The sequence below is a fragment of the Callionymus lyra genome, chromosome 14 (genome assembly GCF_982586985.1).
Source record: "Callionymus lyra chromosome 14, fCalLyr1.hap1.1, whole genome shotgun sequence".
In the NCBI taxonomy this organism is placed as follows: Eukaryota; Metazoa; Chordata; class Actinopteri; order Syngnathiformes; family Callionymidae; genus Callionymus; species Callionymus lyra.
Window position 1 is genome coordinate 21818753 of NC_141831.1, and position 15825 is coordinate 21834577.

Sequence of the window (15825 nt, forward strand, 5' to 3'; positions counted from 1 at the left end):
TATCACTGATTTTGTGTATGTAATTTGTAGACTTCATCAGTTGAATTATTCTTTTTTTAAATCAACTTTTTATATTGGAGGGTCAGTTTTCTGTGAGTGACCGCATGAGTCACCATTGTTTAAATGCTCTCAGACCAAAGTGTCTTGTTTTGTCCAAATTCCACTTTGCACACAAGCCTTTTTTTGTTTTTCATATGTGGCGTCCACTACTCTCTGACTCAGACGAGTCATGACTGGATGTCACGTTGTCATGACAGCCAGGGTGTGAGGGAGTGAGGTTTGAAAGTGGCAGAGGTGCGGAGTAGAACCTTGTGATAACTGAGTGGAGGTTGAGGTGCCTGCAGAGAGACTCGTATGAAAGACACTGACCCGCCCAGTTTGTCACGCATGTTACAGGACTTGCAATCCCACTGGTGACGCCAAACATATTCATCACCTTCTTTTGCGGTATGAGTTACTGTTAGAGGTCTCAATCCTACAGATTTGTCCTGTCCGCCTCTCGTGACCCCCATTAGACATATATAAATAACAAGTACTTACTTTTGAATTTAAAAGTGTAGCTTTATCACAATATTATAAAGAACATCCAGCTAACTTTTAATCATTTATTCTATTAAATATGATTAAGTTAGACAGTAATTTAATATTATTGAGTCTTGTTTCAACATTAATTCAATACAGAAGATTCTTGTGTTCTCGTTACAATTGTACATTCTGTCCGGCCCGCTGTCACAATGCTACTTTGTTCTGGACGTTCTTTATCGCTCCGAGTCAAACCAGCAGCCCACTTATTTCCAGACATAAGATGAATCACTAAGAACGACCCATAACTCAGGGCGAGCACTTACGCTCACAGAGGGACAGGATATCAAACAGACACTGACTCGCTGTAGTAAACTTTAACCTCTTTATGACAATAATCACTTTTAAGTTGCAAGTTTTCCAAGATACATTTGAATATCTGCTGTTTTTCAGTGTGACTGGGAGTTTTTGATTGTTTAACAACAATATAAAAGGAAAAAATACAAAAGGCCTTCATTGCACCAACGCTAACCAGTTAAAGTAAGTGATAGAAATAAGTATTGAAATATAGTTAATCATAGTCATCGTATTGGACGTAATTTTGGTTTATGTTAACATCTCAATGTCAGGACTATGTTAGCTCTTTAGCTATATTAGCAAAACTAAAATCTACACATTCTGGAATCTAAATATATTTGTACAGTACACACCCTTTCATTCAATGTGTTTTCTTTATTTCCATGAGTGTTAAGATTGTAGAAATGTATCACTGAAGGTCCAAACTAGGTCTAAAACTGTGAAAAACTATGAAAACTATGAAGGAATACACGCAGAATTATGCACCCAACAAACACATTTAAAATAACTGAAAACATGTATATTCTAGTTTTTTCAAAGTTCAACTGTTTTGCAGAATTTTAGCTTTTTATTATGTATTATGTCTTATTGGACGACTGTTAGAATTCATATCATGAAAAGAACCATTTAGCTAAATTTAAAGAATGGAGTGATCATCATTACTTTTTAGAAACAAACATCAGCCTGACAGGGAAATTGCAAACCCAAGCCTGTTTCTGTATTCTGTAGGTATTCCATGTTGTGAGATGTGTTTGTAAGTGTGTACCAATCATTTCTACAATGAAGAAAGTATCTTTGTCTGTTTTGAGTCGAATACTTTTCTACAAAATAGCCATTTTGTTTACAATGTGCAGATCAATTAAAACGAATAACGGTGATGTGGTATCTTTGCAACGACAAGTCAACTTTTTTCGGACATATATATATAATTTCTTGTAGCTTCTCTACTTGGTAGCTAAGATGGCTATGATGTCGACACACTTGCATGGCAACGCGAAAATATTGTTTCTTCACAACAAGGAGGTCTTGCTCGATGTCAGGTCCAAGTTCTTCTACTAAGACAGTCGGGGGTTAACGCCAAGTGTTCAAGGATTGCTCACTTCAGTTCAATCCCGACAAAAACAACACAGTGTGACACTTTTGCCCCTAAATACTGTCAAATAGAAATTAGGACGGCGGGCGCTCCGGGGCAGTGCGGCCTTGACTTCTTCGGGATGCGTCAGTAAATCTTTCACATCTGCTGGTTTTTTTACGGCGACGCACGGGCGCAGCAGGTGGGACTGAATATTTAACGTCAGCCGCCTGAAGTCCTGCGGTTTGATTTAGCGTCCTGAGTTATTCATGCGTCCTGATTTGACCGAACTTTATTTTGGGCTGGATAAACATTTACAAGATTGAGTGTTACATGTTGAAATGTTTGCGGATGAAAGGAGGCTTTCGCAGTTTCCTGCTGAGAGTCACAAGAGCGACTTGATTGAACTCCCCGCCCACCAAATAGACTTTATGAGCAGCGGCGTACTTCCCCCGAGCTAGTACGCCTTCCTGCCACGATTAGACGTTGTTAATGCATGAAACTGATTTGAACAAGTCTGAAGAAATTAAAGAGAAATACTACTTTTGGAGGGGAAAGAAAACTGAAGCAGTGCAGTAGAATAAACACACTTCTTGTGGGTATAGATGGGTACAATACTGTCACTCAAAATAAATTATAATGGTACTGGTTCTGATGTAAACAATCTTCTTTTGGTGCCACTAGCCTTCATGGAAATCTGTTCTTAAAATTTTGAAAGTAAAATTCTACATTCAACTTGTATTAAAAAATAATTTACACACGCAATGAATGCCCAAAATAATGCTGATATGAAATAACTCCAAGTTTGTTGCAAAGTAAACAAGTTCAAAGCAAAATTTAATTTTTTATACATTTTAGAAAATCCTTTTAAAGAGGGGCAAACCTTTTTTTTTCGTAGACAAAGTTTTCATCATTTTCATTTTTTAAGTAGTATTATTTTGGCCAAAGTATCAGATTACATTCAAACCATACAGATAATTTGGCGCTCCTCTTTTAAAGACATATGTTGAACGAACAAACAAACAAACAAACTATTTTTGATCCATTGGTATAAATACTTATGATAAATCAATTTTTATGAAATCAACTGCACAAAAAAGCACTGTATAAGGTTCACAAAAATGCATGTGTGGAATAAATTAGGAATAAGAAGTCTTTTTATGGGTTTATGTTTATTGGTGCGATCTCTTTATTTAAAAAACAACAACTGGTACTTCAGCTGCAGTTTCACATTTTTTATTTAAATCATTCTTGTAAAAAAAAAGATTAAATAAGAGTAGTTTAAAAGCGATGTTCCCATGTGTAGAATTTGAAGAAAAAAAGGATCGTCACATAAATGAAGTTCAAGACATTACGGTATATTTTGGTGAGTTTAATGAGTTTGATAAATACTATTGGATGCCATATAACACATGAATGCGATGATAAGAGTGTTATTACTCCACTGGTCTTTCACTCAGATAACTTGAGGCAGCCAGAGAGAGGGTTTAGTGAGTGCACAGACATTTGGAGCAACAGAAGTTTTAACTTCTGAGATTATTCAGGCTCTAGAAGAAGAAAGCACTTCCAGCTGCCTGGAGGAAAGCCTCCGTTCCGAGGCTAAATATGGAACAGTTGTATCCATGTCGACGACGCTGACTCGCGAGTCCGTCCTGGAGTCAAAAACACTAAAAGTCGGCTTCAAGTTAAATAAAGAGCCTCCTTTCTGAGCAAAACTTCAATTTTTTGTAACTCTAGTTGCAGAATCGTGTCTCATTCAGTAGTGAGAAGCAGAAGCTAACAGGATCATGTAGTTCAGTATCTTAGGAAGATAGCTGCTGGTCAAATGTCCATGTTTGTCTATTAAAACAACTGTGCCAGTAAAAGCAGTTTTTTTTAATAATAACTTACATTAAAAACATTAAATATTTTCAGAGGTTATATGTGACTCCATTGTTGGTGCGACTTAAGCTCCATTTCCCCCTCCCATCATGCATCAGGAACTACCTCCCGACAGATTTATTTTTACTTTCTTGGTACTTTTGAAATAAAAGTACTTGTAAAAACCTTCTCAATGACAGTAACATGACTAAATGTCATTTTGCTGCAGCTGTAAGTGTGAACACCTTTGCTCCAGTTTTCCCGCCAAGGATCAGTGTGACTCGAACACCGGCGCTTCACGATTACACGATTACTGCTTATCCACCTCACACGCTGGCGAGCGATGTGTTGTGAGTCAAGTGAGATGTGATGGACGAGGGAACGTTGTCTGACATCTAACGTGAGACTTTCAGAGGGACATTAATGAAGTGGCCGGAGTGTTTGAAGCTACATGACCAGCAGATGATCCCCCCGTCAGCGTGTGATGATGTCATCACTGACTTCCAAATGAGAAGGTGGAGATGTAAGCAATTTCAAACTTAATTTAATAAATAATATAACAATTATCCTATTTTATCCTCAAAATAATACTGACAGAAAACAATGCAAAAAAACAAAACAAAACAAAAACATGGTAAAAATTACCAACACATTTTTGTGTTTTCAATTATTTAATTCATTTAAAACCTAATCAATACCCTTCCGTAGATGAATGGCGCTTACTACACAGATCTTTTGTGAGTGTGGGTGTTGCTGATGAATTGAATATAAAAAACAAAACATTTAACAGATCTGAAAACACAAAATATTTTTTAATACTTAAGGCCTTCTCTTTATACTACACTCATGCTAAGCTAATATAACTGATATAACGTCTATTTTTGTAAAGCGTAGTTGCATCAAATGAAAATAAGACAAGTAGATAATCAGTAAATTTGATTAAAAAAACTAAAATATTGCTGATATAGGACAATTCAACTAGCCTTTTAAAAAAAAAAAGAAGTTAAATCAAGTAATTTGGAACATTTTTAAACAGATGCTATGCAATTTTAAACAAAAAGGAAATTTCCAAGATCTTTTTTTATATTCATACATTAATCCTATCTTTTAAAATTACGTTTACAGCCTGTGACATATGCGTCACATCAAGTTCTACAGGTGAAGTTATAATTTCTATATATTGATTAAAAGTATTTCTAAATCCTTTGCAGCCTCTTCACAGAGATTTCTCCTGTAGTGGTTATGTTGTTGACCTCTACCTTCCCTCACTCTCGTTTGGAAAAAAAAAGAGAAGAAGAGATGCCCTCAGGGTTTTCATTGCAGAAGGAAAAAGCCCTCAAGGCTCCTCCACGTCCCCCTCAAACGCTCTTAATTAGGAAATCAATTCCCCTGTCAAAACAAAGCACTGTGAGTGTGCACTTTGTTGCTGGAATTCACTGATTCTTTATATCCTCAACCCACGTCTGAAGTCTGCTCTCATGCGTCGCCATGGAAACAGTGATTGATTTTGATGTCTTTGAAATCAGGGACGGCACAAACGCTTGAAAATATACAAACGAAGAAAACAATGTTTGCTCAAAGGAACTAGATCTGTGTGATTAAACGAAGCTTCCAAAAAATTAAACGTATGATAACAATAGAGATATGCAACTCAATCATTGACATCAATGGCACAAGTTGAGTTAATAGTGTCAATCATTGACGACTCGTGAAAGATCAAACATATCTGGTATATCATGGAAATATTTACATCAATTAAAAAGTTCAAAATTGCAAAAGGAAATTCTTGCCACAGTCTGAAAAATATTGTAGATTTAAATCCATATCAAGACTCAAGTATGGTTGATAAATTCATATTTAGCTAGGAAGGGCATCTATGATCCATTTAATTGCCTAATGGAGACTGGATGTAGCCATTAGCTCAGGGGTGGTTAATTAAGTGGCCACATTACACACTGTCACTGATAAAAATAAAAACAGAAAAAAAAAATACATATATGCAAATAGAAACGTTAAAAAGATACCTTTTTGATTATTAATTATATTAAATTATGTTTATTTAGTATTTGCCTATATTGTTGCTGAGAACTGTTAGGAACCAAACCTAATCTCCGTTGTGTCGTCCTCAAAATAAACTTGTGTTGTGTAAACCATTCACTAATTCTAATATTTTTGAGATCTCCTGTTTGTTGGGAATACTTGCTTTTTAATTTGACACTGACAACCTCCTCGGCAGAGGTAATAGTATTTTGAACTTAGCAACACAAGTAAAAAGATAAATAAAGTGATTTCTCCTCTGAATTATTTTACTAGAGTTACAATAATTTGGAATCATCATCAATATTTGTAGTATTGAAATTCTAAATAACCGAAACAAAGAATGATAGTTTCAGCAGTGAATGATTTTGATATTATGTAGAGAATTTCCATTATTCAAACCTGAAATTTTGCTTGTATTTAGACCAATATGCGAAAATACTATTGACAAGTTGAACCAGAAGGACTCTGATGAAGCTTCATGAAACAGTGTAATGTTGTTTAGAGGTCAGTAGGTGGCGCCATCAGTTTAAAAAAGATGTGATGCTTCTTTAGAACAATTATTGAAAACATAGGAAAATAGTGCAGAGACCGCCATCTAGTGGACTCTGAAAATAACGACACTGCTTCATGAAGCTTCATCAGACCTTCACTACTCTGCACCAGCCGTCGTCATGGAGATGTCATACAGACAGACATTCCAATGGTTCGAGATGGTTGACTTAACTCTGTGTGTTTCTGTGATTGCAGCTCCACACAGAACGACCCGTCGGCCACGGTCGGAAAAGTCAGAGACCTGGCTTCTTTCCGGCGGCACTTCCGGATGGGATTCATGACCATGCCCGCCTCCCAGGACCTCTCCCCTCACTCCTGTGCCTCGGCGATGGCCCCGCGCTCGCAGTCCTGTCACGCCGTGGGCGCCGGCGACAACAGTCTGGAGAACGGGGATTATTCCGATACGCAGTCGCAGCACTGCGGGCGATGTCCTCCCGCAAAACCCAAGCGTCACCCCAGCACTCGCCTCAGCACCTCGTCGGCTGACGGCAGGGCGCCTTCGGAGACCCCGCCCAGCCACTCGCAGGAGAGGAGAGACAAAAAGAATGGTGGGTTTGATCACGTGTGTGGGCCCAATGGTTTATAGTTACTTTGTATATCCAGTAAGTACTGTGCTGTGTCTCAAATCGCATACTACTCAAAGTTAGTATTTTCAGTGCGTAAGTGCGTCTCAATTCTTAGTGTGCACGGCGCACTAAATTGGCGTACTAACACGCCCACAAAACTGAGAACGATTCGATGGACACTAACCACCCTAAACAGCTGCCATCTTGATGACGTTTTAAACGGAAGTTACGTCATATATAATTGCATATATATGCATATATTTACAGGTGCATTTTCAGCAGCAGTACGAGGATAAACACGTCTTCGCTGCTGATACCAGCTTAAATATCTTGCGAATCTTTCGATTCTCATATTTTTTCTTTATTTCTTTTTCCAAAGTTGCAAAACGTGCTGCCAGCAGGTGGCGATAGCGTTCAAACAGCTGGTTGAAACATCGTTAAATAGTAGTAGAAGAAGAAGCTGTCGCGTCATTTCCTGTTAGTGTGTAGCAGCAGTGTTTGATTTGAGACATACTATCTGTGGAGAATTTGCGTACTATCATGATGCATACTAACTTCTAGCATACTAAGAGTAGTATGCGATTTGAGACACAGCACTGGTTAATAGGTTAATGGTTAATCTTGATAACTGATGCTTTGGTTTGCTCTGGTATAAAAAAGTCGACACTCACTCTTCTGACTTACTTCTTCTCACTTCGCAGCCATGAAGAAGTCGGAGTCCGGAGACATGAGCTCCAAAAAAGTCCCCCCACTGAAGCCCAAAAGAAGCCCCAGTACCCAACTCACCTTCGATACACTCCCCCCACGTGTGCCTCACTCAGCCGCCGCGCTGCCCTTCCAGTCGGCCGACGGTCAGATCCAGCCGGGAGACGGCGACGACGAGCCGGTCTACATCGAGATGGTGGGCCAGGTGTTCACCCGAGACAGCCAGACCGCCACGCCCCACCCGGTCACCCCCGTCGCCACCACGCCGGACTCCGACTCGGACCAGAGCGAGGCCATCTACGAGGAGATGAAGTACCCGTCGCACGAGAACCGGGAGGCCCACAGACACCTGCCCTCCAAACACGAGAGACTGAAAAGCTCCAAACATTTCCACGTCACCCCGTCCCCGTCCTCCAGCAGCTCCTCGTCCCTCCCCCGTCCATCCTCCTCGTCACCCTCCTACTCCAAACCCAAAGCTACTGTTTCAATCTCTCACTCGTCACCTTTGCCCTCCTCGGCGTCCTCCACCCCGGTACCCCAGGTACTCTCCTCCAGTCCCCACACCCCACGTGCCCCGACACCGTACCTTCTACAGGGGAGTAAATCGGAGTCGGAATCCAACACCAAGATCCCCGCCCCGTTCCCCAATCTTCTTCAGCACCGGCCACCTCTGCTGGCGTTCCCTCAGCCCGCCGCCGCATCCAGTGGGGTCGGAGTCCAAAACAAGGGTTCAGGTTCTTCTAAGACGCAGACATCGAATTCGTCCACTCAAGCCAGCAGCTCCTCGTCATCATCCACCAATAATATGGGATCAGGGTCCAAGGAACCTTCGGGAGGGAGTCTCACGCCGCAGGAGAAACACAGCAGGGACTCTCAGCTCGGTCCTGCACCGGGACTTAGGGCCAGGAGTCACTCTACCCCGCTGCCTCCCTCATCGAAGTCCACCTCTCCCTTCTCCCACCACCACCACCATCCCAACCATCGGCCGTCTCACTACCACCAGTACCGAAAACCGGAGAGAGGGGACTCCCCTGCACCCGGGAAAAGCGGCTCCCAGACTGTCCAGACCCAAACATCTAGTTCTGGCAAGGAAGGAAAATCGGTTAGCTTCTTGTTGAAGGGCGATAAAGGCGAGAGGGAAAGGGATCGAGACAGGGATAAGGACCGCGACAGGGACCGCGACAGGGACCGCGACAGGGACCGAGACAGACACAGGGACTGCGATAGGGACAGGGATCGGGATAGACACAGGGACTGCGATCGAGACAGGGACCGAGATCGAGACAGGGACAAAGACAGGGACAGGGACAGGGGTCGTGACAAAGACAGAGATAAGGACAGAGACAGGGATCGTGACGGGGGCCCATATTCGTTGGACAGTCTCCCCACCACACGCAGTCAATCGTCCCAAGGCACCAGCTCCACGCCCACGCCGCTGTCCTCCTCGCAGCGCCCTCACTCTCGCCCGCATCTCCGCTCCCACACCTCCCACGGCCTCCCGGCCTACAAGCCCCCCTCGTCCGACAGCCCCCTGCTGTGGACGTACCCCTCCGGCGGCTTCAGGAGACCGCCGGCTTACGAGAGTCTGCGAGGAAGCTCCTTGACGCCGTCTCTGCTGCAGCAGCCGTCTAGCCTGACTGGAGTCGGCGAGTTGTCGTCCAAGAGCAACGGAGGGTCCTCATCCCTTCACTCTAAATCTGGCTTTTTACCGTGGGATGGAAGCTTAGCCGCGGATGAGGGGTCTTACTGGCCCATGCAGAGGAAATTGTCCTTCAGCCACGGGAGCAGAGAGACGGAAAGTAAGCGCTCAATACTTTTGTTTTTCTGTTCAACAGCGTAAGAAACATTAAACCAACAAAAGCTGATAATATCCTCAAAAAAATAATATCATAGGTTCTATTATATTTGAATCAACTTTCCCTCAATCCAAAAAAAACATACGGATGTTTTTTGTTATTACATTTGTTGGCTGGGGACCTTTTTAGGTAGTCCCTGCTAGTGTAAACAAAGTTCTTTAAGACGATTTTTTCTTTTTTTGTTTATAATATTTTTGAGAAATGCTTCTGAACCTGAACCGTGATGTTTTTTTGCGAAAATAGAAGAGGGTCGATCGTGGAACGGCAGCGCTGATGCCTTATTAAGGATGGACAAGGAGGAGTTCCAAAGCGGACCCTCGAGCATCCCGGTCTACATGAGTGGCACCAGCAGGACTCTGGGCCACACCGAGTCGCTGGGCGGCGTCGATGGAAGCCTGGGATTCAGGGCTCTGCCCAGAGGGATGAACCTTCCGTGTCAGACTTTCCCCGCCTGTCGCAACGGAGGTATGGTTTCATCACCCGCCGTCGCTTCACCAGAAATAATCATTTAGAAAGGTCAGAGGCTAAAGGTCAGTTCCAGAGGTCAGAGGCTAAAGGTCAGTCCAAGACGCTCCCGTTGTGTCCAGAGATGTGTAAAACTAAGTAGTTTAAACTGACTTCTAATGTAGCATGTAGCCTTGTCAGCCTGTATTTGTGTGCACTAAAAGTAAAATATCATATTTTCAAAGTTAGAGGAGCAAATACCAATGGAAGACGACAACTTTCATCCACAAACCATGACTATAATGCAAAGAGACACCTACAGTAAATGCTAAGCTAAATCATGCTAAGGTACCTAACACAACCATGGGCAAAGAGCTAATTTTTGTTTCTTATTGACTATTATTAACTTAGAAAAAGGATGCTGGTTGTGGCAGTTAAAGTCTATGAAATCCATGGCATTACCACTTTGTATTGAATCTTTTAAAATATAGGACAAGAATTGTTATTTGGGACGAATATGCAAAATGTAACTCCCACCTCTGCCATACATCTCTTATTGAACTTTTTCTGTCACCCAGGTTATCTTCAAAAACGAAAATCAATTAAGTTGTAATACATTATATTCTAAAGCATACTGGGTTATCTCCTTGGGATGATCAAGTCCTGAAAAGTGCTTAAATAAATTGATTTTTGGCTGAATATGTTATAATTCTTTGTAGGATTTGGATACGTTATTGAAACATTACTTAAAACAATTATTTAGTTTATTGAACATTATAATCAAGAAAGTGAATTATCAGAGCCTCCATTTTGGTTCCGAATGAGGACAAATCCACCCAAATATTTTGTTTTCTGTAGTGACGTTGCTGATGAAAGCAAATGTAATATTGCATATTGTAAACATGACAGTTCGTGACCTGGTCCCTCGAATGTTTCCTCGCAGAAGTGGGGCGGCTGGGCCGTTCCTCGTCTGCGGCTGGAGTCAGACAGGTGGGTGGAGGAGGCGACGTGGTGAGACAAAGCAGTCTGCCCGCCCGAGAAGCCCTGAATCAGGTGAATACCTCCTGTCACAGACTCCATTAGCCGGTGCCTTAACATTACTCTCATTACGACTGGAGACAGTGGACTATTTATAGCTGCTGGAATTACACACAACAACAATGTCCTGGCCTTTCCTCAAAGGAGTGAGAGTGTGACGCAGGTTTGAGGTAGATAGGTGGCAGGAAAGAGAAGAGAACACACTGTACAGAGCTGCAGCACATTTGTGTAGATGCTGCTGACGCAGTCTGCTGCAAAGACAGTCTCCCTGTCTGGACAACCCTCCCTCAATACGGAGGAGCTGGAGAAATGGCGCCATCTGGTGGATTTACCAAACTACAGCGTATTAAATCACACGCTTGACGCTTTTAAATAAAACTCCAGGTTTACTACACACAACAAACGCAATTTAATGATACAGCAAGTAATTAACTCGGTGTAATAACAAACTGAATTTATATTCATACATTTCATATTCCAGATTTATGTGTTGAAGATTTGTATCTCTATGTTTTATAATTGGGGAATTTCTTTTAAATGTTGAATTAGGAATTTGCTTTTGAATATTATTCAATCAATCATTTTAAAAATTCTCTAAACTCAAGTTTTAAACAAATCATAAAATAATAGTGTAATATTTTTGAATAATTAATAATTTTGTTCTTGTTCTTATTTTATTTTGATTATTTTTTATGAAAAATTGCTGTATTTGCTGTGGATAATTTGGAAAAAAAAAAAATTTTCAATAAAGTTCTACCTACCTATCTACCTAATATATAAAATGACAAGAAATAATTGAAAGTAATTAAAATATGAAGCATTTTCCCTGGTTTTAAAATTCATCAATGATGCCCGTTTTACAAACATATATTTTCTAAAATAACCCTCATTTGGAATGTAATTGTACATTATTTTACTATTGATTTATTCTAGTTAAAAATCGCAAATATAAATCGTAGTAACCAAAATAAAAAATGTAAATAAATGAAAGTACAATATTTAAAAATCAGTTGATGATCATATATGCAGTAAAATGTATGTGGTACTTAAATTCAGATACTGTCCTGTTGTCATACTTTATTTTCCACGTCGCAAACTGATTTTGACCGACCCCTCTTGTGCCCGTCCAGCTGCAGGGTCTGGGTCAGACCAGCCCCAGCAGCACCGGCGTGTCCCGGCAGCAGCAGCAGCTCCAGCTCCACCAGCAGCAGTTGCAGCTCAAGCAGCAGCTCCAGCAGCTGCAGCAACAGCACCACCTACAGCTGCAGTTCCAGCAGCTCGCCCAGCTGGCACAGGGGCAGCCACCGACCGGCGGCAGCGCCGCCGCCTCCGCCGCGCAGTCCCAGCGCGACGGGAAGCTGCTGGAGGTCATCGAGCGCAAACGCTGCCTCTGCAAAGAGATCAAGGCGCACCGGCGGCCGGACAAAAGCCTGTGCAAGCAGGACAGTATGCCCATCCTGCCCAGCTGGAGACGGACACCTGAGCCCCGCAAGACTGGCACGCCGCCGTGCCAGCGGCCGCAGGCTGTGGTTTGGGACACGGCGATCTGACACGACATGGCAGCGGTTAATAAGAAGACCAAACAAACAGCAGGTGGTTAAACAAACGACAACAGACAAGAGCAGGTCGAGGGCGGGAAAATGAATGAAACCAGCCACGGTGATGTGATAACCTGGAGGCCGTCGGGGGTCCGCCGGGCAAACGTTGGGGCGAAGGTGTTTGTCTGAATTGATTTCTAAAACATTTCTACTTCGGGTTCTAATTGCCAACGGCTCTCGCCTCATTAACCAGATACGATGACGTTTTTTCTAAAAAAAAATCGGTGTTGCCAAATTTTGTCCGCGATATCTCTTGTGAATAAGAAAAGACTCTCAGAAAGTTCGTCAAAGTGTTTCTTGAAGTCGTGAATGCTTATGAGATGTATCGTATCAATAGATTGTCATTGTGGATGCCGATAATCACCACAGAGGAGTTAGATCTTTAAAAAAAAAAAAAACTACCTAGCGTGTCTGTTTGCATATTTGTATTGTACATTTACTTTCTTCACTTTTATAGCAATATGCTCCCGACACTGGAGTGACATAACTAAAGTGTGTGTGACCTAGCCTAACAAACATATCTAAGACTTGAAGGAGTCATATTTACTGTGTCATTCTCTGCATGTCGCAATAGACATACAGTATCGTACGATGTATATGTGTAGAGATGATCATGTTTTACATTCAGCTTCACTGCTTGTGGTCGCCGGGCCTGGGTGGGATTCTTTAAACTACGATAACAATCAAATCTACAATCACTGAAATGTTCGAAAGAGCGCACCTGAAAGTTTTGTTTCCCTCCAGCACCTCAACTTTGCCATGAAGTCGCTAATGCTACATGCTAAAGATGCTAACAGCGGACATGCCACGTGGAGGATTCGACATGCTATAACTTTGAATCAAAAAAATGTTCTCTTTACTTAATACATTGAGCTAGCAGTAGCGAGCTAGCATTAGCGTGCTTGCATTAGGGAGTTAGCAGCGTGCTAGGAAACCGTTTTTTTCTTCTACAGTATAAATCTTCTAGCTAGGTAACATCTCCGTAAGGTCCAATTCTACACAGCATTTATGATCAATCATTTATACAAGTTAAAGGTATTGTGACATTAATTGTAATTGTATTCTAATGGACACTTTTACAAACTCAAGGAAATCGCTGTGTTAGCAAAGCGCAGCATAAAAAGCGGCTGGCAATCGGTGAATCTACTATAGTTAAAAACAGAACTCCCAACCAGTCATGCTGGCTGTTAAAAAGTGGCTTTTCGTGGAAAATTGTCTCTTAAAAAGTAACAAGATTTGTTAATTTTGACAAACCAGATCAAACGAAAAAGTTGGCAAACAGTCGTGGTAGTACGAGGTGTAAGTCCAGAAGTCTAGAGTAGCTATGACATTTTGGTAACCCTTGGCTTTCAGGGGAACCATTAGAATGCATTTGGCCTCACTCTGGTTGACGCTTCAAAATAGATAAAGAATGACCAGATCCTATCCAATCATTACTCAATTAAATGTTTGCACCATGTGTCAACTCAAGGCTGGTTCATTATTATTATTGTTATGTAGCCCAACTCAAAGTATATCAAAGTACTTATTAATATCGTAACCTTTTTCTCTATAAGTAAGAATGAGATAAGCAACAGAATGTATTGGTATCAACTAAACTATACAGAAACTTCCAATAAAACTTAGACTAATGCTGGCAAGATACATTTGATAGAAAAGGAGAACAAACACAGAGATAGTATACATTTCATTAGGCCTGCTACCTTAGCTTCTGGTTTTTCCTTTAATATCAATCAGTTGTGGCTCAGCTCATAGTTCTTATCCCTGGAAAACATGTTCTATTGTGCTTCCCTGTTCAATTTGCTTGTGCACTGCCCAAGTAGCGGGGAGGGGAGAAACTTTTTGGCCAACTCTTTTCTTAGTTTTTGAGCACTTAACTTCCCTCTGAGAACCATGGTTCTATCTAAACCGCTATTGATGGAGTTCGAAGAACCAAATGTAATGTAGTATAGCAGACTGTTAACCTTAAAATAGATGATCAGGGACATCATAGCAATCCGTAGCCAATTTAATATTCCAATCATGTCGTCTGCTTACCTTGAAGGATTACCTTGAATTCGATGGTTCATTAAACATTGGCAAAGTTGAGGTGCTCCATATTTGATCGTATTGTAAGGGACTCAGACTTTCATTAGTGCAACATATCTTTCCTCCTCATCCCTTCCTTCCCCTTTTTTTATCCGGGCTCATTTCTCGCCCGCTGACTGAGCGTTGATCACCTCAAACAGAATGCTGGAACAATCTGCACAAACAAGGTGAACTCGCGTGTAAATAGACCTGTATTGAAAATGTAGCATTTCCATTTTCATACTTGTACTCGACTCATATCATGTAGCATAAACTGTACAAACTTTGATCTTTCTTTCTGGAGAAGAATCTGCTGCAGCCAGTTGTTCATCACTTCATCCCGATTACGAAGCCCTCGGAAGAATTGACAACCTAACGTTTATGCAAGACTCCCTTTAAGCTCTTTTATTTATGCCTTTTTTTCTACATCCTTTGTGTACAGATTCTCACGGCTTGTCGTCTTGAAATACTTTGCTGCTATTTTGAACTACTGGTGTCGTTCTTTTTTCGACTACATGAGGCTTGTTTCCTTGAAAAGTGAGCCCTTCTGTGCTACAGGCACTTGAATGTCTAGCGGTCGTTGACTTATTTATTGTTTTTTCGGGGGGCGGGGGGGTTTTGGGGTGGGGGTCGTTAGCACCAAATTGTACAGTTGTGTACACCAAGTGAAAAGAAGACCTATTTTAAAACGTGTGAGAGTCACTGCTTGGCCTTTTTTGGGTTTTTATTTAAGTTTCCGCCTGCGTGTGCTTCTGGTGACAGTGGAGTCCATTTGCAGAGGTCAGGTGGGAGGAGGCGGGCAAGTGCAATGCATGCAGAGATTCCTTACACTTAAAATTGTGCCCGAGTTCAATTCTGATACCAAGAAGTCACCCAAAAATGATTCCTGATCAGACGTGGAAAACCCGGTAATCGCACCCGGCCTAGTTTACAGGAGCTGTTGGTTTTCGTGTGTGGACTAAAACAGTGGCCATTATACGAGTGCCATACTATATTGATATGGTAAGATACGGTGTTACCTTGGAAGTCACTGTAGTGCTATATTTGCATTGATATTGTCATTCAAATAAATTTTATATATTGAACTTTGACACTTTTCTGACTGTTTATCTTTCCGCAAGGACATGATGTTCCAGCTCTTACTTCTG

The 15825-nt window shown here is 41.5% G+C and overlaps 1 protein-coding gene across 1 annotated transcript in view; it reads left to right on the top strand.

Moving 5' to 3' along the window:
* Positions 1 to 15164, top strand: part of nyap1 (neuronal tyrosine phosphorylated phosphoinositide-3-kinase adaptor 1) — a 38256-nt gene extending 23092 nt beyond the window's left edge. Inside the window, exons 3-7 of the mRNA XM_087806877.1 lie at positions 6599 to 6951; positions 7671 to 9473; positions 9774 to 9995; positions 10918 to 11027; positions 12143 to 15164. Of these exons, the coding sequence (XP_087663003.1) occupies positions 6599 to 6951; positions 7671 to 9473; positions 9774 to 9995; positions 10918 to 11027; positions 12143 to 12562 (2908 nt within the window). The 3' untranslated portion in view covers positions 12563 to 15164. The remainder of the gene's footprint in view (positions 1 to 6598; positions 6952 to 7670; positions 9474 to 9773; positions 9996 to 10917; positions 11028 to 12142) is intronic.
* Positions 15165 to 15825: the final 661 nt, after the last annotated feature.